At 36.2% G+C, this 25,770-nt stretch overlaps 1 protein-coding gene across 3 annotated transcripts in view; it reads left to right on the plus strand.

Annotated features, from left to right (window-relative positions):
• Positions 1 to 25,770, plus strand: part of RAB3GAP2 (RAB3 GTPase activating non-catalytic protein subunit 2) — a 53,199-nt gene that overhangs the window by 22,422 nt on the left and 5,007 nt on the right. The window contains exons 9-31 of one of the 3 annotated variants that reach the window (XM_067293041.1): positions 1,565 to 1,663; positions 2,726 to 2,874; positions 3,858 to 3,937; positions 4,053 to 4,142; positions 4,986 to 5,125; positions 6,560 to 6,776; positions 7,102 to 7,245; positions 7,516 to 7,598; positions 8,145 to 8,209; positions 8,601 to 8,691; positions 11,432 to 11,565; positions 12,309 to 12,522; positions 14,215 to 14,312; positions 15,271 to 15,376; positions 16,401 to 16,561; positions 18,039 to 18,255; positions 18,614 to 18,787; positions 18,900 to 19,006; positions 20,076 to 20,142; positions 20,876 to 20,946; positions 23,062 to 23,097; positions 23,709 to 23,783; positions 24,029 to 24,247. In XM_067293041.1, coding sequence (XP_067149142.1) covers positions 1,565 to 1,663; positions 2,726 to 2,874; positions 3,858 to 3,937; positions 4,053 to 4,142; positions 4,986 to 5,125; positions 6,560 to 6,776; positions 7,102 to 7,245; positions 7,516 to 7,598; positions 8,145 to 8,209; positions 8,601 to 8,691; positions 11,432 to 11,565; positions 12,309 to 12,522; positions 14,215 to 14,312; positions 15,271 to 15,376; positions 16,401 to 16,561; positions 18,039 to 18,255; positions 18,614 to 18,787; positions 18,900 to 19,006; positions 20,076 to 20,142; positions 20,876 to 20,946; positions 23,062 to 23,097; positions 23,709 to 23,783; positions 24,029 to 24,247 — 2,837 coding nt within the window. The remainder of the gene's footprint in view (positions 1 to 1,564; positions 1,664 to 2,725; positions 2,875 to 3,857; positions 3,938 to 4,052; positions 4,143 to 4,985; positions 5,126 to 6,559; positions 6,777 to 7,101; positions 7,246 to 7,515; positions 7,599 to 8,144; positions 8,210 to 8,600; positions 8,692 to 11,431; positions 11,566 to 12,308; positions 12,523 to 14,214; positions 14,313 to 15,270; positions 15,377 to 16,400; positions 16,562 to 18,038; positions 18,256 to 18,613; positions 18,788 to 18,899; positions 19,007 to 20,075; positions 20,143 to 20,875; positions 20,947 to 23,061; positions 23,098 to 23,708; positions 23,784 to 24,028; positions 24,248 to 25,770) is intronic. The other 2 variants (XM_067293042.1, XM_067293043.1) reach the window with 2 other exon arrangements.

A 25,770-nucleotide genomic window follows, 5' to 3' on the forward strand; every position in this document is an offset into this window, starting at 1 on the left:
AGCTGGGTCAGTTTTCTGGGGTGATGGGAGAACCACATAACAGTACTGTATGGTAGATTGTACAAGCACAGGACTGTTAAAAGTCCGGGAGATAAAATGTTAAACAGAAGCTGTTGCTGGATTGTTCTCCTGAATTTCTTGATGGTTGTTCTCATTGTACTTCAGTTTTGTCAGATTCTCATTTCCTCTGCACCAGGGTGCGTCAGCAGAAAATAGTTATATCATGAGGCTGAGTGTATGGAAGAACCACAATGGATCTGCCAGCATGACAGCTTTAGGAACTGTTGGGACAGCAGCACCCTTAGGTTGAGGCTGGAACCTTGCATAGAAGGGACGAGTGGTAAAGAACTGAGGAATGCTACTGTGGTGAGACAGCTCTTTGAATCGTATGGAGATAGTGGATAGGAATAGATTGCTCTTTCTTCCAGTTCAGGATGAAGGGGCGTGAAATGAAGCTAGGTAGTAGTGAGTTCAAAATAAAAGCAGATGGCTTTTATGCAGTGTGGGGTTAAATTGTGGGACTCTTTGCCTAAGGATGATGTGGATGCTAAAAACTTTCTTGGGCTCAAAGGGAGACTGGACAGGTTAATAAAGGAGAAAGCTGTGGAGGTTTACTGAGTGCTTAGAATTTACCTCTGGCTTAGAAGATCTCTCTGGAAGCTGGAAGACATGTTAGAGATATGTTATCAGATATATGTCCTTGTTCTAATATTCTTCCTAGACATCTGGTTTTAGCTGTGCTCAGATCCTTTACTGGGCTAGATGGATTTTGGGGTCTAATATGGTTGTTTTTATGCTTTTAATGGAGGGGTGGCATTTCCATGGAACAGAGGAGAGGGAAGACTCCCATAAATCGGAACTTTTAAACTGATACTCTGTGAATCATGCAGCAAACTAGAAAGAAAAGATGCAGGTACTGATTTTAGCTATAATGAGAAAGATCCATCTAATTCCACAGCCAAAACACATCCTACTGTTTTCATGAGAGAAGATCGCTGCTTGCAGACAAGCACTTAAAGCTAGCTGTAATATCTCTGGCAGTGGTCCTACATGATCTTTTATTCTTGATTGTTTATGTGTTTGTTGTAATACATTTTGGGGGAGTTTCAGTCATCGCCTTAGTTTTACCTGTGCTTGTACCTCAGACTGTTGCATGTCTTGTGAATATGCTGGCTTTGCAATTGCTTTGGCTGAGGAGTTCCCTCTAAAACGTGCCCAGAGCACAGAAATAAGTTGTAGTAGCATTCTGTAGTTTGTACAGAATATAAATATGTAAGTGACTGATAAGGCAAAGCTCTCTAAAAATAGCAAATGTTGTGATGGATATCATGTGAAATTTTATTCAGTTAGTTTTTCTTAAATGTTTTAATTACATCAAGGAAAGTATTCCAAAGCTCCATTTTTAGCTCAGCAAATGTTTAAATGTATATTAATTTAAAACCAGGTTATTCTGTGGTTTCAGTATTTATCAAAATTTTATTTTACTTGGCTGTGCTATTCCTTTGTCTTTGACTCAATAGAGATTTTTGTGTGTGTGTGTGTGTGTTTTACCAACTTTTGTCAGCTGCAGCATCCGGCAATGAGAATGTGCAGCCGCCACCGTTAGCTTATAAGAAGTGGGGCTTGCAGGATGTGGATACAATCGTTGACCATGCTAGTATTGGTAAGCATTTCTGTTTACCTTCAAACATTAAGCTGAATGAAACTAAGTGTCTTAGTGCTGTTAAATTAGGATTTACAGTATTGATTTGTGGTACTCTTTGGCTGAAAATGAATAGTGGGAGAGGACTGAAGTTGTGAATGATCTCATTAACCATCATAAAAAATATATTCTTCTTTCTCTTCTAGTCTGTTTTGAGCCCCCCCCCTGCACTTGAAGGGGAAAAGATGGCAGACTTGTAACTGTTCTACCCTATTGTTTGTTAAGAAACATCCAAGAGAGAGACTAGATCAGATGCAGTTCTTCCCATATCTGCCAGGTTAAAGAACTGTTTGGCAGGTAGGATAAGACTGATAAGGATCTTGCCTGAATCTGGCTCATTCAAGAAACTGCGAGTTTAGATTGTTCCTTTCCAAAAAAAACCCCAAACTGACTGTCAAAGGCTTTGACTCCTTAAGAATTGCAGAAGCCCAGGTTCTTATCAGACAGGCAGATCTGAGGGAGAGCAAGCTTAGTTTCTTTCTTCCCTTTCACAAAAGCAGGCAGGCAGTCAGAAGTGTGTTAAACAGACAAGTGAAGTTTGGATAGCCATCAATGTGTTTTTGCTGCAAAACTTTTGCTGCTCAACTCTAAACAGCACTGATACTGTTCTTCAGTGTGCATCTCTCCTGGTTCAGTAGCCATTAATACTCAGGCCACTTGTGGGGAGCTTCCCTTCTTCATCATGTAAGATTGTTTTCCTGTTTTTCATCATCACAACAAATCTTGCTCAGCTTCTTATGAAAACTAGGTGGCTTTGTCTTACTGTTGAAGGAAACTGGACTGGACTTCTGCTCTCTTAAATAAACAAACACTATTTTTTAATAACCTGAGTACATTAGGTTATTTCTGTTGTTTTCTTAGGAATTTGTGTAGCTAGATCTTTATTTCCTACTTCACCCTCCCCCTGAATTGTGCCTGGTCAGCCAAGAAGGCAGGAACATACTTAGACTTTTAAAGCCTGGAATAAAATTGTGTACCTTTGTTCTGAAAGTATAAGACACTCTTCTTAATGTTTTTTGTTAGGTATCACAACACTGTCTCCTTTTGATCAAATGAAGACTGCCTCCAATATAGGTGGATATAATGCAGCTATAAAAAATAGCCCACCTGCTATGTCTCAGTATGTTACTGTTGGATCCAGTCCTTTCACTGGTTTCTTTTTTGCTCTAGAGGTATGTACTACAAAGTTGACTTAGTGAAACTGTTTGAATAATTAATCCTTCTCTTTTCTGTATGAGTATTTCTAAAGTATTCTTATGTTCATTTCATGCTGACATTTCCCCCTCTTCTTGATCTTCAGAAACTGGAATCATCTGGAGGAAAAAACTCTGTTTGGTTGGGTGTGTTAGTGATGTCTTCACAGGTTCCTACCAATGAGAACCTTTATTCTTTATCTTAAAATCAATGTAATAATCAATTAAAATTCTTTTGGGCAGAGGGAGGATTTGTTAGGTACCTTAATGGCTTTAAAAAAAAAAAAACAAAGGTTGAGATTGTGTATACATGCATCTTATGGATTATTGGAGACCTTTAGGCTTTGATCATGTTATATATACAGCCTGGCAATACTGAGGAAATTTTATCATAGTATCTGTTCATGTAGTGGAACTTCAGTTTTTGCTTAATGTTACCTTGTAGACACACTTACGCTGTTCTTTCACATTGGGGGAAAAAGGATGGCAATGTACCTATGTGTGTCTTGTACATTCAGACCCTAAAAGCCTGCTGTCCTTATCAGGGGTCAAAAGCTGATTGAAAGTGCTAGAATCAGAATTTTGGTTTTGCTCTTGCTTTTCCAGTGTGTTTATGACAACTGCTAATGTTGATGTTTGCAAGAATGCTGAAGCCATACTTTCCATGATATCGAAGCCTTCCATGATTCCGAAGCTAACTTTCCATGATAAATCATACACAAGGTTCTTAATTTCTGTTGCAGAAACTTACTGAGCTACTAGTGCCTTGCAGGAGGATTTTGAAATACTAAAGAGATGTCAGAATGGCTTTTCTGGGGACAATGAATTAAAACTTTGTAGAATCTTAAAGCTGTGCTTTTCTGAGCTGGAAGTCCATAAGAGGCCTGAAAAACTATTCTGCAGTTGAGTTCAGTCTAAGAACTATTTCTTGGCTTTCTAAATACTCTTCTCCTTCCTTTCAGGGTAGCTCACAGCCGCTACTGTCTCATGTTGCCTTAGCAGTTGCAAGTAAACTGACTTCAGCATTATTTAATGCTGCCAGGTAATAAAATACAAAGTATTAAATGATTTTTTTTTTTTGTTTTAGTAGCCACATAAGTTTGAGGAATTTTAGAACCATTAGTATGACTCTCCTGATACTTTTTTTCTATTGCAAGTGGCTGGCTTGGTTGGAAGAGCAAACATGAAGAAGAACCTGCCCCAAAACAGAAACCAAAAGTTGAACCTGCCACCCCATTGGCAGTGAGGCAAGTTTGATATAACACCTCAGTTGCTTTGAAGCTCTTGTGTTCTTGATTATTTGAATTGTTTTTGAAAGTGGTGTAGCTGATCAACCTCTGTCTTTTTCTTGACTTTAAGCAGGGATGATAGTTTGCAGGTGACTTTTTTTAAGCTTCATTTCATTTCATTTTAGCATACTCTACAAATTACTTTATTCGTCTCTGTGTAACTTCTAGTGTGTTTGTGTGTGTTGTTACTATAAAAGCACAGTCTGCACTATTTAATGTAAGTGTAAGTGCATGACTATCAGGCCTGAAGTTTCTCTGAAGTGCCTCAAAGAAACTGCACGAGATACTTGCTGCTTATGATAGCTTATAGCTTTTCAATAATTAAGTGAAAATTAAGAGGTATCCTGTTTCCCTGCTGGACGCAAGGAGAGAGGAGAAGGGGCGAGTGGGAACATATCAGGTTATAGCTTAATGATTTCAAGAAAGCTGATGAAAAACTAAACTCAGTGCCGACTGTTCTTTCCTGATTTCTTGAAGTATTCTTAAGGGTGTTTGGCAATAAGGGAAGACTTATAAAATAACCCACTGCTCTGAGGTCCTTTATAAGTCAATTGATTATCCTGGTTTCTCAAATTTTTGCAAATTCAGTCTTCATGTTTTAGCAGCCTTTAGTTTTCAGTAGAACTTTAACAGACCTACAAAATCTCCCAGTAGACAGCACAAAAACTCTAGTCATAATATGCTCTTAATTTTACCCATATCTTTATGACACCTTAAAAAAATCTTAGTCCATATAAGATACTCTGCTTACTGTTTCTGAAGTGTTATCTTAGATATTTAGTGTTTTTGTTTGATTTTTAGGTTTGGACTTCCAGATTCCCGTCGCCATGGTGAAAGAATATGTCTTTCTCCATGTAACACTTTGGCGGCAGTAACAGATGACTTTGGAAGGGTTATTTTACTGGATGTTACAAGAGGACTTGCAGTTCGCATGTGGAAAGGTATGATAGTGTACATCAGTATAGCAACTAATATGCGTCAGAATACTGGGCTTCTATGTTCAGACTTGACTTAGAATCCCAGGAGTTTTTCCATAATTGTGGAAGATTTTAGTACATTCTGTTATTACAAGCCAAATTAAGGACAGATTTAATAGGAACTCAGTAAGGGCATTGTTGTGCCAACCCTTGAAGTACTGATATGGACTATAGAAAGAATTTGGTCTATTTGGTCTGTATTGTATAGATTTTCCCCCTCCACTCCTAGACTGTATCTTAAGAGGAAGCTTTTGACCTAATTATTTTTTGAAGAGCTTTAGCTCTATTTTTCAAGATTCTGTCTCTTGGTAAGTTCTAGGATCATCTTTAGCTTTGCTGAGAAAGTAAGCAGAAGTTTGAATAATAGATATGACTTGTTAGTTTCTCATTTTCATTATGGTGACTGCGCAAGAAGGCAGTGTTTAGTCTCTTTTAAACCAAAGATTTTTTTGTAAGAAAATACTGATGTTAAGAAAATACTGATGTTAAGCTTTCTTGATTGATTCTTGTAATTGTGATTATATCTAATGTAACAATACTCCTCATTCTTCATACGGGATTAAAGTTTTGCAGCTTTTTATGGCATGGGGAATAAGTTTTATGAACAGAGAGAAAATCTCTAGCTCTACTGTCTCTCTCCCACGCTGCTAATTCAGAAGATTAGTGGGCATGAAAATAGTACCTACTTCAGAGACATACTAACAGTAAAATAGGGCAGTCAAGTTTCCCTTGTGCATTCTCCTTCTCCCATATTTGAAGCTTATTTGGTATAATACTGTGCTTTTTTCACTTTTTTCCTTTGTTACTGACAGCTTAATATTATCTAGGATTTCCTGTTACACTAACAAGGTTTATTTGATGGTCAAACACACATTCACAACTTGCCAGCCATCTCCCTGTTAGAGCCTTATGAGTGAGGCTGTTTATATGTGAAATAGCTTTTTAAAGCAAAGCTGTCTACTGAAAGCATTTTGAGAACTCTTATCTTTTCTCATTAATCAAGTTGTGGACCCTTTGCAACCTTCTTGGTATAATATATCTTATTATAAACTTGTTTATAACTCTTTCTTCTCTGAGAAGCTTTTGTCTTGATACAATGCCCAGGAGTACGGACCTGATGTGTTTTATTTTCTGTGGCTTCTCCGGGAAGGGCTGGTCCCTTCCAAAAGCTCTGTAGGAGGCTGAATTTGGCTCTGAGAAGTCCTCTAGTGGGCTGTGCTCGAAGTGCATGGCCACAGATCCCTCTTATAGAAGCCTGGCTACTGACCAGTGGTGCACAGTTTGAAACAAAGTTTAAAACGGCTTGCTACAGGAATAATACTTAGGTAAGCTGGTGCTTATGCATTTTAATAATTTATTAATTTCTATACACTGATGAACTTGTCTTCTCTTACAAAGGATACCGTGATGCAGAAATTGGTTGGATACAAACGGTAGAGGATCTTCATGAGAGGGAAACTGAGAAGATGGATTTTTCACCTTTTGGACATGCACAGGGCCCAAGCAGAGTGGCTCAGTTTCTTGTGATCTATGCTCCAAGGAGAGGAATCCTGGAAGTGTGGAGCACTCAGCAAGGGCCTCGGGTCGGGGCCTTCAATGTGGGGAAGCACTGTAGGTAAGAAATGGTTTGCATGTGAATACATTAGCTACACTGCTGGGGTGAAGCGATACATGGATATTCCAGTGGCAACAGCAGGAAGTGCTGGTAGGCTGTCTTTGTATTGCCAACAGTATTTCTACTGAATGCAGCTTGTTATTGTGTTATAAAAGGGGATTTTTGTCCTGCTTTGTGGCTCTACAGTCTTTCCTGATAAACATAACTTAGCAGTTATTAAGCCTTAGCTTTACAAAACTGTTCCCCTTTTTATTCAGTGTGTGAAAAGGGAGAGTTGCTGATTTCATTCTTCAGTGTAAAGGCCATGTTCTTATGTTGGTTTCAGATTGTTGTATCCAGGTTATAAAATAATGGGTTTGAACAATGTGACCAGTCAGGGATGGCAGCCTCAGACCTACCAGATATGTCTTCTTGATCCGGTCTCTGGAAGTGTAAAAACTATCCATGTACCTTTTCATTTAGCACTGAGGTAAGGGGTTTCTGCATTCTCTGTACCCAATTTAATTTCATTATTGGTTTTGGAAATAATTTTTTATTTATAGAGAGCAATTCTGGTGTTCCGTCTCAAGCTGAATAGTGTATTATGCTGTTAATAGTCTCACTGATTTGTATGCATTAGCTTGATTTTTTTATTGATGTGATGTTATCTTAAAGTAGCATAAATAAAAGAAACCTGTGTTTTTCTGAATCGTTCATTTCAGTTTTCTTCACACATATAAGTAAAATTATTTCCTTTTAGTGATAAAAAGAGTGAGCGAGCAAAGGATATGCATCTAGTGAAGAAGTTAAATGCATTACTCAAAGCTAAAACTTCAGATCCAGGTAGGTTCTCTTATATAATTTCTTATCATTGTTATCAAATGGTTCTTGTATTATCTGCTCTGTAAGTGTATGATCACAGGTATGATAGCAGTGCATGCTGACAGCTTTATGAATCAGGATCTTTTTAAATGGCTTGTATGTTTTAGAAGCTACCAGATTAAATTTGTCCCATACAAGGATCCAGTATAAGCCTTGTCTGCCATTTAAATCTTACTTGAACTCTACTGTGAGTGCTTACTTGAAGCATGGTCTGTTTGCAAGCCATTATGCCATGTCATGGTAGAGCTGAGTTCAACATTTGACTGCAGATGTCCTTGTTTATATATGTAATATATATTTCTAACAAAAGGCAAATCTGAATAAGAGATGCCACTCAGCTGCTACTTTGTTTTGTTTTCCCTAAGTTTGTTGTGGCATCTCTTGTAATAGTGTCAGTCAGCTCTATAGCATGAACCCATCTACGTTTTAACTGTGACGCAGATTGCCTTGCTTTTTACAATCCAACTGGATAATATGAATTAAAGACACCATTGTCTTTGTTTGCAGACTTGGTTGAAGCTGAAGCAAAGGAATTAATCCTTGATATTAAATATCCTGCTACAAAGAAACAGGTGAATGTTCAGAAATCATTACTTGAATACTGGAAAAAAAAAAAGTTGCATTATCAGACTGGAGTGCTAAACCTTTATAGATCTTACAAAATGTGTTATTTTTTCCTATAGTTACTTGAAGTAAATAGAGTTATTAATTATTTTGCTTTTTTTAGCATACTGCCTAGAGTTAATATTGATTTGTGACTTCCTCAAAGTATTATCTATGATAAAATTGAAGTAACGTAAACAGCGCAGAGCTTGCTGTAGGATCAAATTATGTAACAAGTATATGTGAAGACAAAAAGCAGCTGAAAATCATTCTCAAAGTTGTGCTATTGTGGGCTTATGTTATATGTTTTCACAGTAAAATTAAGTAAATGTTTGATTCTGTTGAATGTTTGCTTAACAGGCTCTGGAAAGTATATTGACAAGTGAATGTGTGCCACTCTCATCTCTCTCAAACATCACTCAGACATTAATGGATAATTTAAAAAAACAGGGTAGGTGGATATTTATTTTGCAAATATGGAGAGTCATTTGCACTTTGTCTGCAACGAGTCTTGAAGAAAGACTAGTGCTATAGGGCTATTGTGGAACTATTCTATTCCACAAGGAGACTGCTTAGTTTTGTTGTTAGGTATCACAAGATGTTGCTTTCACATGTTTATTTTTTTCCATGTAGAATATCAAATAGCTTGCTAATAAGTATGCTTTGCTATACTTGTCATGTGCCTGGCATCCTGCAATTACGTATAAAAAAAACCCAAAACAAAAAAACCCAAACAAACAAAAAACCAAACCCAGACTCAGTATTTTCATCCAGTAAAAGCTTTCTTCAGAAAGGAGATTTCCCAAGTTTTTGTGTGTAGAAGTTTCTTAATTTTTTTTTCTTTTCCTAAGGAAGACAGAAAGTTTATGGTACTTCAGATCTGTGAATTCTAATCTAATGGATCCTTATCACAGAGGATCTGAGCTGTGGCCCGATGCCCACTATTCTGTCTTGGTAAACCTCACTAGAGTTATATTTTATATGGATTCCTAGAGTTTTCAGAACCACTCTTGGGGAAAAGTCATTACCCATTCAAAAAATCTTGTTGCTGAAATTCTGTGAGGTTGTTTATTTGAAATGACAGACTTGCATCTTTCTAAACTGGAAGAACCTTCTTTGTGCTTGAGATGACCCCATTTTGGAGGCCCAGCTGAGTGTTGAGGAATAGAGTAGAGAAGCTTATGCCTGCCGCTTCCTTTCACATGTGTTGGGGTTCACATACTTCTAATGCATTCACATACTACTCGGCAGAAGTCAGTATATTTTTGGTTCATTTTTTGAATCATTTCAGCTTATTGGGAGAAGATGAGGCTTTAGGAATAGACTCTAGCCATCTCTACCATTGTTGTATGGAAGTCCTTAATAAACTATTTGTCAATTAGAATGGCTACGTCCCTTGCCCTGCCTCAGGGAGAATGTGACAACATGCTTTTCTAGTTTCAAAACCTCGAGGAGAAATCTTTCCTCCACAGGCATCAGTGGTTTTTCAGCCATTTTCTTGAAGTGGGTAGAGGAGAGCGAGGGCTCCACATGTGTAGTTCTCTACCTAATTTTGGCAAGATCCAGCATTCTAAAATGATAATATTATGAATTTCTGTGAGAAGTCCTAAAAAACAAAGAAAAATAAAATCATGCCATTTTTTTTTTTTACTGAAAAGATTTATAGGACTGTATCTGTACTGAGGTTTTTCGTTTGAGTGTGGGGCTTTTTTACATTCATACATAGCATTATTTCCTGCCTGTCAAAATAAACAAACTTTCCTGATGTTCTAGCCTTCTAATTTCACAGGAGTAGGAGCGCTTCCACTTGTGCTTAGTAGGTAAAAACATACTGTGAAGCAGATGTTCAGCTATATGAATGCTGTGGTTGTGAAGGAAAGGTCAAGTGACTGTGTGGCAAGCTGTGCAGGTCTCTTTTTTGTTTGTAGGATTTTTAATAGCAGCATGTCAAAGGTGATTAAATTTCCTGGGAGAAAATCATGTTTAGAAGCTGTTTCAGCATGAAGATGATATATTCAAAAACTAATACATGATGAAGTGAGATATAAAGCTTGTAGCAAAAGAGCAGTTGTCCAATTTTGTTCCTTTCTCTACAAAATCAGAGAGTAGGCAAACAACAACAGTTACTTCCTCTGATATGATCCGATTTTTTGAATGGTATTTTATTCTTTAGTTTAAAGTAGTAAACAAGTAATAAGTAAAAGACAAGTGAGGATAGACAAGTGAGTATTTCCCTGAAGCTATAACTGTTATTTAAAAAAAAAGAAAAGAAAAGAAAATCAAATTATACGCCTATACCGCTTTTGTACCTTCTTCTGGTCTTTTGTGTTCTGGTCTGTTTCTGCATTTGGTTTGAAACTGAAGGGAGACTTGTATATATTATGAAGTGGTGAGTTAGAATCCAATTTCTTTGCAAATCCAGTCAAATAAACTGAAAAACAGCTTCCTCTAGACTCGGAGCGTGTGTGAGTATAAAAATATATGTATACACTTCGTAGTTAAAAACTTTCACTGTTTTTTAATATATGCTTCACTTGCTCTTTGATAGTTTTCTTTTAAAACAAGTAAGTCGGAATGGAGTCTTTATTTAACATCGTGTTGGTGTAAACTGCATATATTCTGATTGCTTTAGTTTCTTCTGAATGCTGAACAACAACAGATGTATCAGAAGAGGGCTTGACATCTATTAATATGAATTGAGTTTCATCTCTGCAAGATGATGGCTTTTGTATTTCCACAGTCTTAGTCTTGGAAATTTAGTGCAAGGGATGTGCCACATTAAAACATTAGCAGCATGAATAAACGATTATAGTTTGGTATGTAATTCTTGATAAAAGAAAATCTGCTTGAGACTCAGTTTCTTTCATTTTTTGTCAGCCTGTGGTTTGGCCTTTAACCAAGAGAAAGCAATATATTTGTCTTTGTTCAGTGTCGTATTACCAACCTTTTTCGGCTTAAAAATAAGCCTGATAATATTCTCTTTAATTCTTCTGGTAAAAGTAATTCTTGTTTTATACTACCATGATTTTAAATATAATCGTTGCAAGCAACAGTACATCAGAAAAAAAAAAAATTACACTGAGAGACGTATGTCCTCCAATTCTAATAAAGGAGCTTAATGCAGCTGCAAAGTACATTTCACTGCTCCTGGCCGTATACTGAAATTAAAACATGGTTTTATTTCTCTTCAGAGCTCGAGCTCCAGTGTGTGGATGAAGCACTTTTACAGTTCTGTGCAAACAAATTGAAACTGTTACATCTTTATGAACTAGTTAGCAAACTAAATTCCCAGAGAATACAGGAAGACACTCCACCCACAGATAATGTGAGTAAATTCAAAATTCAGTTCTGTGAGAAATGAGTGGTGATTTAAGCATAAAAACATGTTTTCCATGCCTCGTATGAAGTAAGTAGTTAAGCAAGTTAACAGTTTTTTGTGGACTGAAACTTGTTATGAAGTAATGGATTTGTAACTCCTATTTGATTTTTTTTTTTCATTCGCTATACAAATGCTTAATTATTCATCAACCTAAAATCCTGTGGCAGTCACAGAATATTGAGACAGAAGTGTAAATAGAACCAGTAGCTCCTGATTTCACTCATTTATTCGAAGTCCGCAGGGCATTCTTTAAATCTTTTTTTTGGGGGGGGGGGGGGAGTATTTTGGGACCAACAGTAGTCACAAATTCTGATATTTGCTTTTGTCTGGGGTTTTAAGTAAAGTCAGTGGTCTGCGTTATAATTTGGCTTGCTTTTAATATCATTATAGAAATGCTTATAAACTTATAAGAAAACATAAAGAATGGTGTTGTATGGGCTTGTTTGCCATATAGATAACAGTTATACAATGAGCAAGATCTGAATACAGGGAATGTGTGTCTTCATTTTGAGCTATATGAATAACTGAATTTGAGATTATTCAATTATTCTGACCCTTTTAAAACTAATTTTTATGTTCAAAATATTTGATTCTTTTGAGTTTGCTTTAGTTTTCACCATTTTATGAAAAAAAATCTGTTTGCATTAGTCTTGTGTGATACAGGATTTTTTTGTTTTCTTATTTTTAAGGACTTGGCTAAGCTACTTCGACTGGACAAAAAAGATTTTCTTAGGCTTCAAATGTTACTGGAGAACTACAAGCAAGAGAACACTCAAACTGCTGTTCGGTTTGCTGATGAGAAAGATTGTGTACTGTCTGTGAAAGCGTTCTTAGAGTATTTAGAATATGAAAAGGAGATGATTAATGTGAAAAATATGGAAGATGGAGAATATGTGGCTTTAGGTAAGAACTACTGAACCGTTTGTCAGGTTACCTTAAAGACTGATAATATTCTAAGAAACAAAAAATAGATATTTTAGCCTTAACTTGGAGATTTCCAAGCTGTACCACCTCAGAGTAGTATGTGAAGTGGTAGCTCCTGCCTTCAACTTGAGTCATGGGACAAGTTTTTCTGCCTAGGTGAATGCTAACAGTAGTTAACTGCTTCTGCAGATAAGTTTACTCTAAAACCCTGTTACCACTCTTCATTTACTGATTAACACTAGTAAGCTGATCCACCAGTAAGTGGTAACTAGGTACTCTACTGAGCGGTTGTGCCCTGCTCTTTTCTTCCTTTCTGGTAGCAGCACCTCAACAGTTGTCAGTGATAGGACTGGAGTTTAGCCTCAGAGATGGGGGGAGGCTGGCCAGAGGCAGCATGGGGAAGAGAGAGCACAGGACCAGCAGATGAGGAAATAACCATCCCTCATTTTTGGAGTAGGGGAGATTTCTGACAATGCTGATCTGAAGTTTTAGTGATGGGGAGAGGTCGTGAGCCTTTCTGGGATGTCTGTTGGTGTCTGGGATCGAGTTACTGTTAGTGGTCTGCTTTAGTTTGCAAATCTGTTCCTGACTTGAGGGGCTCTTGGGAAAGAATTGGTGGGAACAGGTTAAGTTAAATCTGTTTGAAAGGCAGTCTGTTTCCAGATGACCTCTTTCCTGGGGAAGTTTAGGTGCAAACAGGGAATTCTGTACATGGTGCTGTGTGGTGTTCACTTGACAGTCTCTTGCTTGTTTTGGCCTTAATTGTCAGACTTGGAGAAGAATTGGGGCTGGAAAGTTACGCAGAAGAGCTTGGCTTTCATCTATATGAAGATCAAAGGCTGTTTCTAAGTAGTTTTAAGTCTACTTAAGAAAATTAGCATTTTTTTCTACCATGAAAATATACTTGGATTTAAGAACTAGGATAGAAGTGCTCTTCTCCCCACCCTCTTGGACTGGGATCATCAGTAACTTATGAGGGTATTCAGCTCTAAGTAGGTGGCCTGAAAATAATTGAAACACAAATATCATGCTGAGCAGTTTAGATGCTTTCTTGAAGATCATCTTTTTCCACTTTCCTTCTGCCCCAAAGGGACGCTTGGGCTTTTTATAGCACTGGTAAGGTATAAATTATGCAGTTGTAGCTCTAGTTTTCTATACAAGATGCAACATGCTGCCATGCAGTTATGGGTTACTTGGTGGATAAACTTGTCTGACACTTCATACCATTGTATGGATTGAACTAAATGTATAATCGAAGCAGTACAATAATCTTTATTCTGTTATAAATTCATTTTCCACCTGCATTCTGTAGCAGTTGGAACACTCATGCCCATTGTGGGAAGGGTTGCCTGTTGGTGAGACAGCATGCATGCTCTATTGCAGGGGAGCAGTTAAAATTTTTAAAATCAGTAATTGTTTCTACCACAGATGCTCTGTTTGCTGTTATCTTCCAAAATACAGTGTTTTGGTCCTATTCCTGGCTAGCAGGAGGAAGGCTGAATTTGTATGAACCTTCTCCACTAAGGGTAAAGTGTCAGGGTATCCTACATGTAACTTAGTCCTTTGTATTGCAGTCATCGCGACCAGACCAGTAAGGTGGACTTTGGTATGTGAGGAGATATGAGTGACCTCAAAAGCCATAGCCTAATTTTCACTCATTTTTTGCTTCAGGTAGCTTTTTCTTCTGGAAGTGTTTGCGTGGAGAGAGTTCCACTGAAGAAATGTGTCACACATTGGAATCAGCGGGTTTTAGCCCTCAAATCTTGTTGGTAAGATACTTATTATGTACTTTAAAACTTTCTGATTTGGTATTTTGAAGGCAAAACACTGATAGGAAAAATTCGGAATGTTGACCTTTGGATTAGTACTGTACTCAGGCTGTCTTTCATGTTCATATGCCCCCACATTCAGTTCTTTGAATGTTTATATTTATACTTCCACTTAACAGATGTAAAAGAAAAAAAAAATCTTCTAGGAGGAAATGTCTGTGGATATGCTAATGGGAATGTCTAAAATATGCTTTTAGAACTACAAATACTATCTTGTAAAACTTTCCTCAACACTTTTCCAAAGAGAAACAAAATTATATAGTGGTTAAGTTCAGATAAACTGCATTAATAACTTGAGTGGTTTTTGTGGGATAAAAATTGGTACCGAGACATTTGTTACAATTCCATGTTTTAAGCAAGCAAGGAAGTGTAAAAGAAAAAGAACACAAAGTAAAATTGTCAGAATCTCTCTAGTAGTGTTCAGACCATCATCCTTATCTACCTGTAATTTTGGTACTTTGCTGCTTTTCTCCCACCCACTACCTAATGACTGAAACACCTATTTCAGTATTACTTGGCTGTGTTAAGATTTTTTTAAAGATTTTCAGCTGAAATACTAATAACTCTATACTAATTTTTACAAAGTTGAGATTGCTGACTTACTGGTATTATCTGGCTATGCATTTAAAAGAGGGGGGGTTTTTTTAGATTTTTTTTTTTTTTTAATTGGAAGATGATTGTATTGTTTCCCTTCAAAGTCTGTCACAGGGTGCCATTTGCAGTAACTTTCTAACTCTAGGAATTTATAACTTTCTACGTTAATAACGTTTCATGGATATAACAGTTCTGCTCCATGACAGAATTTTTTCAAGCAAGTATTTGCATTAAGTATATTGTAATATTGAAGAGTTTCATGCTATTCCTTTAATTACATATTTCTTTTCTCCCCCCTCCCCAGTCACTCCTTCTCAATTTGTGGCTTTCCAAGGAAAAGGATATTCTAGATAAACCAGACTCTATCAGCTGCCTTCACACTATGCTGTTGCTTCTGAGCAAAATGAAAGGTGAAATGTGCATTTGGAACATTTAGACATGACTGATTGAATTAATCATTAGACATTTACTACTCTGACTAGACTGACTAAGAAAGGACTAAGTTACATCTAGGATACCTGACTACTATCAGTTGGGCTTTTTTTCCCCTAACAATTTATGTAAGAGAGCTAAATATTGAATGTTAACGCATTTTAAAAGAAGTAAATGACTAAAAAATACAGTCAAAGCCCTCATTAAATTCCTGTGTCATAGCCTGCAAGTTTCACTGACCACTAAGTTGACACAGCTCCTTTTAGCACCAGAAAATGGGAGTGTCCAGCTCCCCTTCCTCGCTGTTTTGAGTGTGTAGTCCTGCCCCTCTCGCTTGTGCTGATTGGTACTCAGAAATCCTTCAGGTTGGTTTAACACAGGTTGAGACACAATTATTCTGGCAGCATTTATTTACTGAACATCTCTGTAACTTGAGGTGTGCTCTATGAAGTCAACTTTCTGTTGTCTGGGGAAAGTTGTGTGATGAAGAAAGACTGATTTCTCCTAGCTCACAAACAGCTGCTGTGGACAACATTGAAACTGGAAGCATGAGCAACCCACTGCTGTTGTCTGAATTAATTCTGCTGAGTGTGAGCTAGCCTGAAGAGAGCCAGCTTGAGTACACTGAATACATACGGTATCTTGAAATAACAAAAGATGAGTTGTTTGTATTGTGAAGAGTCATTTTGTAACATTCCTTAGATGCAGTAAGTGTGCAGCAGATTTTACTGCCTAGTGATTCAGATTTATTGCCTGTTTTGTACAAGTGAAACTTGGGAGTCCAAGTAATTCACATTCTGGCTCTTCCCTTTTAAATTTGAGTTGTGACCTAGAAACTGTAGGCTAAATATCTAGAAAAAGATAATGTAGCCACTGTAGAGTACTTGGAAGTTGCTGCTAATATAGGCTGAATTAATAAATGCTGCTTTCGGGGCGGGTTTGTTTTGCTGGTTTAACACCTAATGACACAAGTTGAATGTCCTACTCTCCCCTTCCATTCAGTTGCCATAGATGAGTCCTGGGACACTCAGTCAGTTTCCCCCTGGTGGCAACAAATGCGTACAGCTTGCATTCAGTCTGAAAATAATGCAGCTGCCTTACTGTCTGCTCATGTTGGACATTCTGTTACTGCAGAGATAATTGACAGTGTGACAGAGAAAAAGGTAAGTGATCTTGGACCTCTCTCCTCTGTTTTATTTACTGTATCAGTATCATGCAGAGTGCTGGATTCTTAATGGAGTCACATCCTCAACATTCATTTGTTGTTGTTCTGACACTGGCACAAGTGTGCCATCCTGCAAGCTTGAAAAAATTGAATTTAATTTTGAAGAATATTATGCCGAGGTAAATGAATGATATATTAGAATTGTTTGCTCTGAGTATTTAAGTATGTAAAGTGAACTGTATAGTGAGTTTTTTCTTGATAGCAAATATTGTTGTGTACACAAAGCTTATGCAGCTTCCAAATGAGTTTCAAAAGTTCAGCAAACTTTGGATAGCAAACTTCTTTTAATACATTTGCAATTCTTATTTTTTTTAAGACTGCTGAATTTTCTTAGCCTTTATATTGCTATGCCTTACTTCTTAAAGTGATAAGTATTTTTCTGTATTTTTTTGTCAGTAAATGTCTTTTCACAAAGTTGTGATTAATCCTATGAAACTGCACACAACATTGTCATGTAAAAGAGTAAAAATCATTCCATACTTAAACAATACTAGGCCTATGTATTTTTTGTTACTTGTCTTAAGGTACTAGATGGAATTTAGGGAATGTACAGGCTTGTAAATATTATAACTGGATTGCGGGGATGTGTTGTTAGTATTTTTGCACGTTCATCTTAACTATTGCAATTCTGTATATTGCAATCTTTAGTGGGTACTCAAATGGGCATGTTGGTATATTGCAGCATACTTTGCTTCACCCATACTCTCTTTGTCCTGTTTTCTTCTCTTTTGCTCTTAAAAGAATAAAGCAACAGCCACAATTTCCTTTCCACAAAACCATTTATCTATTTTCCCCTGTTTCCCCACCATCCTTTGACTTAAGGCCTAACACTGCTAATGGTCAGACCTAAGAGTTCTAGAATTTGCTATCTTGATGCAAAACACTAAAAATCAGATCAGTGCCCTACAGGAAGGATTCGTGGGCTTCCTGGCAAAGCATTTGCTTGTAAATATTGGAAGCATCAAAATAATGTACAGAACTGTGATGTTCCAATTTTTGGGTGCTTGAGGCATGTTATATATGTTTTTAAATATGGAGAGAAATTGAAATAGAGGTGGATTAATGCTATATGTAAGGAGTGAAAAATGGTGTGTCTAGTGGAGAATTAATTAGAATTAATTTCTTTTTTGAAGGGATTATAGCCCACTTTTCAGCTAAATGTGAATTAAAGAGTGGTACTAAGTCAGGTCCTTTTATTTCCTTATACTTTCATTTGAGAAATCTGTGTGTCTTATCAGCAGTATAGGATATTAATTTACCTTTGCATAATAGTTAATATTCATATTTTAAACTAAATTATTCTTTAAAATGCAGTAGCTCTTGGGATATATCTTTCAATTTTAATATTAACACTTTTAAACAAAACTGTGCTACTTTAGGTGACCGGACCTAAAACAGCTCATATGTTCTGTTAGTTTTCCCAAATAATTGTAGGTTCAGATACAGACTCATGGGAAGCGCTTTCTCTTGATACTGAATATTGGAAACTTTTGCTGAAACAGTTAGAGGATTGTCTGATACTTCAAACCCTACTGCATAGCAAAGTGAGCAAGAGGACGAAGAGAATTACCTCTCTACAGACTGAACCTTTGGGCAGGCTTTCTGTAAAGAAATTGCTTGAAGGTGGAAAAGGTACTTTTTTTCTTCCCCCCCCCCCCCCCCCCCGGAAAGATGGTTGATTGTCTTTCTAATAGACTTCTGAGTTATTCTTACCCACTTTGTGAAAGATACTGCACTGGAAGTTGTTCTACTGGTTACTTTTTTCAACTTTTCTGAGCTTTAAATTTGTAAAAGGGTATTATTGTAAAGGCTGCATTGTAAACGTCTAACAAGTCGATTAGAAAATTTTCTAATCGACAAAGTCGTTATATGATTAATGGCATCAGTTAATAGTCACGAGTATCTCTTCACTTGTCCTTTTGCTTCTGAACTGTGATTCATCTGGGATACACCAACTGCATATTATACTTTTTTTTTTTTAATATCTTAGGGGGGGTTGCTGACACTGTAGCGAAGTGGGTTTTTAAGCAAGGCTTCAGTCCTGTTGTACTGAATTTGGCAAAACGCAAAAAAGATGCTGATAGTACTGAAGAATCAGTAGACATGCATAGTCACATCTTCCTGGAGGAACCAGAAGCAGATGCAGGCTTGGAAACAATCTTAGGTAAGAAAATAACATTAAATTTTCAGATTTAAAATGTTTTCAGAGGTGTTCTCAATAAAACTGTTCTGAAGTACTAGAAATTGGGTTTTTTGTTTTGTTTTTTTTCCCCTAGAGCTGCTGCAACTAGCCTATGAGCAATTTCCTTGTAGTCTTGAACTAGATGTACTCCATGCACATTGCTGTTGGGAATATGTAGTGCAATGGAATAAGGACCCAGAGGTAAAACAATTTCATCTTGGGGAGAGTAATGGTTAAGAAATCTTACTAGAAACAGTTTCACAGTTCTGTTTTAATTCATAAAAATTTCCATTAAGACGACACTGACTTTAAAGCATAGTGGTTAAGTTTTTTCTGTGGTAAGTGGCAAGCACAAATTTAATTGAGAAAATGAACAGAAGCACTAAGGTTGTGTGGCACCTCAAAAAGACAGGACAGTATGTTCCTAAGATATCAGTTTCTGAAAACTGAAACTATAGATACTGGATTTATGCTGCTTCAAATAAGATCAATGTTTTGTTTGTATTTTGTGTAAATACAAAATAATGTATTAAGTATTGCAGAACAGAGATGACCTTTTCTTGTGTTTTGTATGTACTAAAACAGATCATAAAATTTGTTAGACTATAATCTGTACCATTTAAAGAGGGAAGAGAGATTTCTTGAACATTCTTCTAAGATTTTTTTTTTTTTTTTTCCTAGCCCGGAATTGTCATAGCACAAAAAAAAAAAAAGTTACCTATATTGCTTTTGTTCTGCTGCTCTCCTCCAGCTTCTCTAATGTTAGAAAATGTTACCTTAAGTTCTAATGCTATCAGAATTTTTTAAATGATCTTAAAATTGAGATTAGCGCTCCTCATATCTGTGCAACGTAACACCTTGCTGTAGAATAAAAGGTTCCTTTGATATTTTTAAAAACTTACTCTACCGTAATGATGTGGAGTGAAAAAAAATGTTTCTAACACAAATGGATTTTGCATTTGCAAGACAGTGCTACTAGTCAGTGGAAGTTCTTTGAGCAAAGAGTATGTCAGTGTACACATACTGAAACAAAGCCTTGAAGTAGTGCTAAACTCGGCGTGTTTCAGGAAGATACTTTGCATGTGCATGTATGTTTATGAAATAGTAGCAGAGAAGATTACAATGTCAGAATAGTTTCCTCACAAGTTCTATAGCTATCAAAAAGGAGTGATCTCCTGCACCCTTTAAGAATCAACAATTTACATTTAAAACAAACTTTGAATAATATAATAACTTGTTCTTTTACTTTTTTTTGTTTGTTTTACATAAGGAAGCATGTTTTCTCATTAGGTCTATAGATCACCTTAGATGCATCATTAATGCCCACGTTCAACATGGTAAGTACAAAGCGCTCATTAAAGATGATCTCTGTTGAAACTGTAAAACAATTCACTGTCTGTGGACTAGGATAAATATATGAAGTTTAGCAGGAGTGATGACCATTTTGTGTAGAAAGACTCTGTGCTGACATTCACGCTTTTTTTTTTTCCTGTTAAAAATGATAGTTTCCATTGCAATCATGGAAATAAGTTGGGTAGATAAAGCTAACATACATATAATTTAATAGTTGAAAAATTGCTCTGAACATTTTTTTTTTAATTTTATTCAAAACAGTGATGGACAGTCCTTGCAGCCAATTACATTTCACATATTTCTTGATATTCTGTGTTTTAGAGTATGTGATGAGAATTGTCCTTTTTGTAGACTAGTTATGAAAATATAGTGCACACTATGCCTAAAGCACCAGTTTTAAACCTTCATGCTTACCATCAAAGTTACACTATCCCTACAGTGTTTAACTCAGTATGTATAATGTAGTAATTTTAATGAATTATTTTTTGCGTTTCTGACTGTGTTTGGGCACCAAAGTAGTCTAGTCCTGAGAAATCTGAAATCTAAAGTCCAAGTGTAAATCAACCAGGATAACTGGCATTACCTTCTTGTTTCACTCACCATCTGCTTTTAATTCCCCACCACTGAAGGAATTTTAGCCCTGTTTTGCTCCCTACTTCTGTTACATAAGATGTTTCTTCTGTTCACTTGGAGTTTACAAGTATATGATTGTTCTAGGTATTGCTCTGATGATGTGGAATACGTTCATAGTAAAAAGACTTTCTTCTGCTACTTATCTAATGGACAAGGTGAGCGCAGTATCATGACAGTAGTTTGGAGGCTGGCTTTTATTAACTGTTTTATTAATGCTTATTTTAAAATATCATATCTGTTCTTTGGAATGACCAACTATAGGTAGCTTTAAGCAATAGGAGAAATTGGCTGATGTAATGAAGGCTCTTAACCAGTGTAGATCACAAAAATGCACTGATTGGTAAGCAAAAAATATTTGCAAAACCATTTGTCCTAAACCTCCTTTTAATAATGATTTTATTTTAAGGAGTATATACTTTTTCTTCCTGATTTTCTTTTTTTTGTGTGTGTGTATATGTATATGTATATGTATATATATATGTATATATATATATATATATATATAAAAATTTTATTTTTAATTTAGAAAACAATAAGTAACTTAAAGTGTTTTCCATACACTTGTTCACTGCACCTGATGGTTATTGCTGTGAAACTTTCAGGTTTCTACAAGCAGTAGCTTTTCTGCCTGCTGGGGCCCAGGTTTTGGGTGTATGAGCTCTTATTCTTCTGGATGCAGAACATTTTGTGAATGCTGTTGAGTATTTTTAACTCCCACTAGCTTGCTAAATCAGTTTCTACTCTAGTATGCAGCTTGTTTGCTATGAGTTTTATTACTCTTGTTCCCGCTAAACTTCAATTTTGCATATAGCAGATCTGTTTACTGGAGGACAGTTCTGTTTAGGACAGGAAGACAGTTGGGAGAGTAATGTCAGTAAATGATAGATCTGTTTAAATGCATATGAGAATCTGCCTGTTGGTTTGCCAGATGTAGGGCAGCAGCTAAGTGTTTTTTAGCATGAAAGTCCAGATGAGCAAAACAGGAAAGTGTTGACAGTGATTTAAAAAACATAAGAGTTTGCTGTCTCACTTTTTTTTCCGCCACCCCCCTCTCCTCCTTTGTGCCTCTCATTTTCTCCCTTTTTTCCTTAGCTCTAAAAGAATTAGAGAATATTGTTATCCTTGTTGTTCCTTTCAATAAATAACTCAGGGAAACAGGCTCAGAATTCTAGTAGGTGTTTCTTTTGCAAAAACTTTTCCATTCGTTCTACATGCCTTTATTTAGATTTAACACCATTATTTCTGCCTACATTAACACCTGCAGGAGAAAAGATAAAGGTTTTCCGTTGTATTTGTTATTAACTGTTTTGCACACATCATCTGTCACCTCAGACTAACACCATGTAATAACTATTAAAAGTTAACAACATTTGTTATTTTTGTACATTTGAAAGATGTGATTCAGAGTCTTCAGGGTTTGTGTTATTTAACAAAAGCATAACTGATCTCTCACCAACTCTAATAATAATACTGTTTCCAAACAGTGTATCTGTTGGCACTTAATCAGTTCCAAAAGTGACAGCTGAAACTTGTCCTATTCAGACTTTGAAACAGTGTGCTGGATCACTTGAATTCCAGTTTAAATAGTCCTGTGATTCAGGACTCTGGCATCTCTCTTCAGCCGTTGTTTGCACTTTGCCATGGTATTGTAAACATTAGTTTGATTTCTTTCTGCTGTGGAAGAGTTGGCTTCCATCAATGTAGGTTTTTCATCATCCGTAGAATGTGATTCTACTTGTAGAAATTGGATCTAAGCAACTATAGTAACTTTATTCTAAACAGGAAATGACTGAGGTGCCTCTTTTGAGGAATTTAGTCCAGAAAGCATGAAGACTTTGTGTGATAGCATTCTTACTAGATATCTCAGATATCCCAGAGCATTCATTTTTCCTTTCCTCTTGTTCCCGAATGTTTCTTTTTAATCTCATGCTTGATATCTTAGTTCTAGTCCTGTATTATAGAAATCACTGGTAACTTTTTAGTTGCCTTTTGGCTTTGAATGAGGACTTTTGGGCCTTATTTCTAAATCTAGACATTAAGAAGAATGAAGAGAACTGTACTGGCATCAGTGATGTTCATTTCTTTGTTGTATGATCTGTATCAAATCATCTTTTTTTCAAAAGAAAGCTCTGCAATGTAATCCCTTATGTAGTTGTAATGAACTGTTTTCTCTTTTTGTGTTAGGAAAATGCTAAGTGTTAGCTTAAATCATAGGACAATACATACTTTATAATGAAAATTATTTAATTGTGCTGATTTTTTTTAAACAGGTTGGAAAAGCTCCAAAGGACAGATTATGCAGAAGGGCAAGTAATACTACTTTTGTCTAAATGGGGAAAAACATATAAAAACTACTTATTTTCAATACTAGTTTATGATTTGTTTTTGAAAGTGATAGTGCATTATGAAATTCAGAAAAATCCAAAATGAAGCCCTAAAAAAGTTATGAAATTTAGAAAATAAAAATTTATCTGACAAAACAAATCAGAAAGGTATAATAATTCTAATAGAAGGTAGACTTGAGACTGTAACATGACAAATTACTATAATTTTTCATTTATAATTCATAAGTTACATTTTTTTTGAAAAGCTTAATCGATATGTTCAGAAAATGAAGTTTACTAGATATGATTGCTTGAGGAATTCAGTCTTGTTTAGAAATACAGTCTTGTAAATGAGTTAAGCTATTTTAAATTAAAATCTTTTAAGATATTAGAACGCTTTGTTTCTGTTTTTTCTATTATTTCTAAATCTTTGTGCTTAGCTGAACATTTGTTTAGCTTTAAATAAAATAGGTAAGTAAACTGAGCTTAACACTATATTCTATGTAAACAACTGTCTTCTCAAATATATAGAGCTGATAAAGGCTCCTTTCAATTCCAACTGCAAAAATTTAAATAATACTGTTTGTTAACAGGATGTAGGTATGGGTGACACTGCAATGACATCTTTTCTTGGCTGCTGTTCAGATCTTCTGCAAACATTACTAGAGGTAAGAGTTTATATTTTTCCAGTAGAAAATAAGGAACTTAAGAATTAAAATTTAATTTTAAAGAATATGGTTATATTAGTTTTTGTACTATTCACTTCATACAAGTATTAATAAACTCTTCTAGAAAATATGAAATTCTGTTTTTAATTTCATTGCAGAAAACTTGTGTAATATCATGTCTTCTGCATAGAAGGCCCAAATATAGACATCTTATGTGTGACTACTTTTTTGTGTTGCTCTGGTAGGCTGATGTTAGTAGTGATGAAATGCAGGCTCCTGTCCTGGATACTGAAGATGCTTGGTTGTCAGTAGAAGGACCAATATCGATAGTAGAACTGGCCCTTGAGCAGAAACGCATTCACTACCCGCTTGTGGAACATCAGTTTGTGTTATGTACTGTCTTGTACGTAATCATGAGGTTTTCTCTCAAGAGTGTGAAGCCCCTCTCACTTTTTGATAGTAAGGTATGTCTTCTGAAACTTATGTGCATACATCTAATAATCACTCTCTTGTTGCCTATAAAATGTTAGCTTTCACTCTTTAAACAGTTCATACGTAGTTCTGTGAAAGTCATTTAGACCACTGTGGTGTTGAGCTGCTGTGTTAATGGAGTTGTCACCAGAATTCACACTGAGACCCAACCATGGTCCTTGTGTCTTATGAATAAAAGATTTGTAGTGACCTCAGATGCGTAAAAATCAGCTCCTTAATGATTAGCTAGCCTGAAAATACTGCATGATGAGAATGTAGAATGCAGCCTGGATGACAGGTTTCTTTAGTTGTTTGGAGAGGAGCCAGATCAGAGAAAACATAAATATTTGAATATAGAAATGTTAAGAGTGTTGCTGTTGTATCCATTATTACTGATGCTTATTCTAGAATTCTGAGCTTCTCAAGGAGAACAAACAGCTTGCCATTTAAATGCATATAATAAACCACTCTATTAACGAAAAACAAAAAAACTCAGTGTAGTTAAAATGCAGTGTATTTCCCATCAGAGTCTGATCCTGATATAAAGAAGGCACCACACACTGAATTTTCTTCCTCCTCACTCTATCACACTACAATAAATAAAATGTAGAAACAAAGTGCTGATGTAGATCAACATCTAATTTCTACTAGGGAGAAAATGATTTAGCCCTGTAGTACTGCATTGAAGATTTCTTCTTAATGATTTATTGCAATTTTATAAATGCAGAATATTACCCTCCTTTTGCTATAGGTTTTTGTCTGTGTGCTGGCCCTGATGAAGCAGCTGGATCTGGTTTTAGCATTTTGGCATAGATAAATTCCATTGATTTTTATGCTTTTTTTTTTTCTGCTCATCCATTAGCAAAAAGCATTATATTATCTTGTGTCATTTAAGACTGCATAGTACTTCTCCAGAGTACAATTAAAGCCTATTCCTGTGCCTCCTTTCTTTTACATAGAACTGTTATTCTCAGCTTTCTCCTTTTTGCCTTCAGTCACTCAAGATTCCCGTTTGTTCTGTGAGATTCATGGGAGAACTTCTAACAGATCTTTAGGGAATCTTGGCTGATGACTGACTGAAAAAAGCATGTAGACATTTAAGGCCATTTATCGCATTGTTTCTGACATGGCAAGTCACAACCTAGACCTACACATCACCTGCACCATTCCAGTATCTATAATGCAATTCTGTGTAATTCTGTGAGTAAAGTGCAATCCCATTAGGTATTTCTGCTAGCTGTTCTCTCAAGCTGTGGAGAACCCCCAAACTATGATGATTTTTGTCTTCTAACGTAAGCTTTTTTTGTGTGTCGTATTCCCTATCTCCTGATTTAGTGCAGAGCAGGCCTGCCAGAGATGCTTGGCATTGCGTTTGTCACTGCTGCAGCATGGTGGGCTGAAACAAGGGCTGTGGGTGCCATTCTCTTCTACGGGCAACTGCCTGTTTCTGAATACAGTCAGTGTGATGGCTGGCGAAACAGTGGTAGTTGTCATTCAGGATTTACCTGAAATTTGA

The sequence above is a fragment of the Apteryx mantelli genome, chromosome 3 (assembly GCF_036417845.1).
Source record: "Apteryx mantelli isolate bAptMan1 chromosome 3, bAptMan1.hap1, whole genome shotgun sequence".
NCBI classification, from domain to species: Eukaryota; Metazoa; Chordata; class Aves; order Apterygiformes; family Apterygidae; genus Apteryx; species Apteryx mantelli.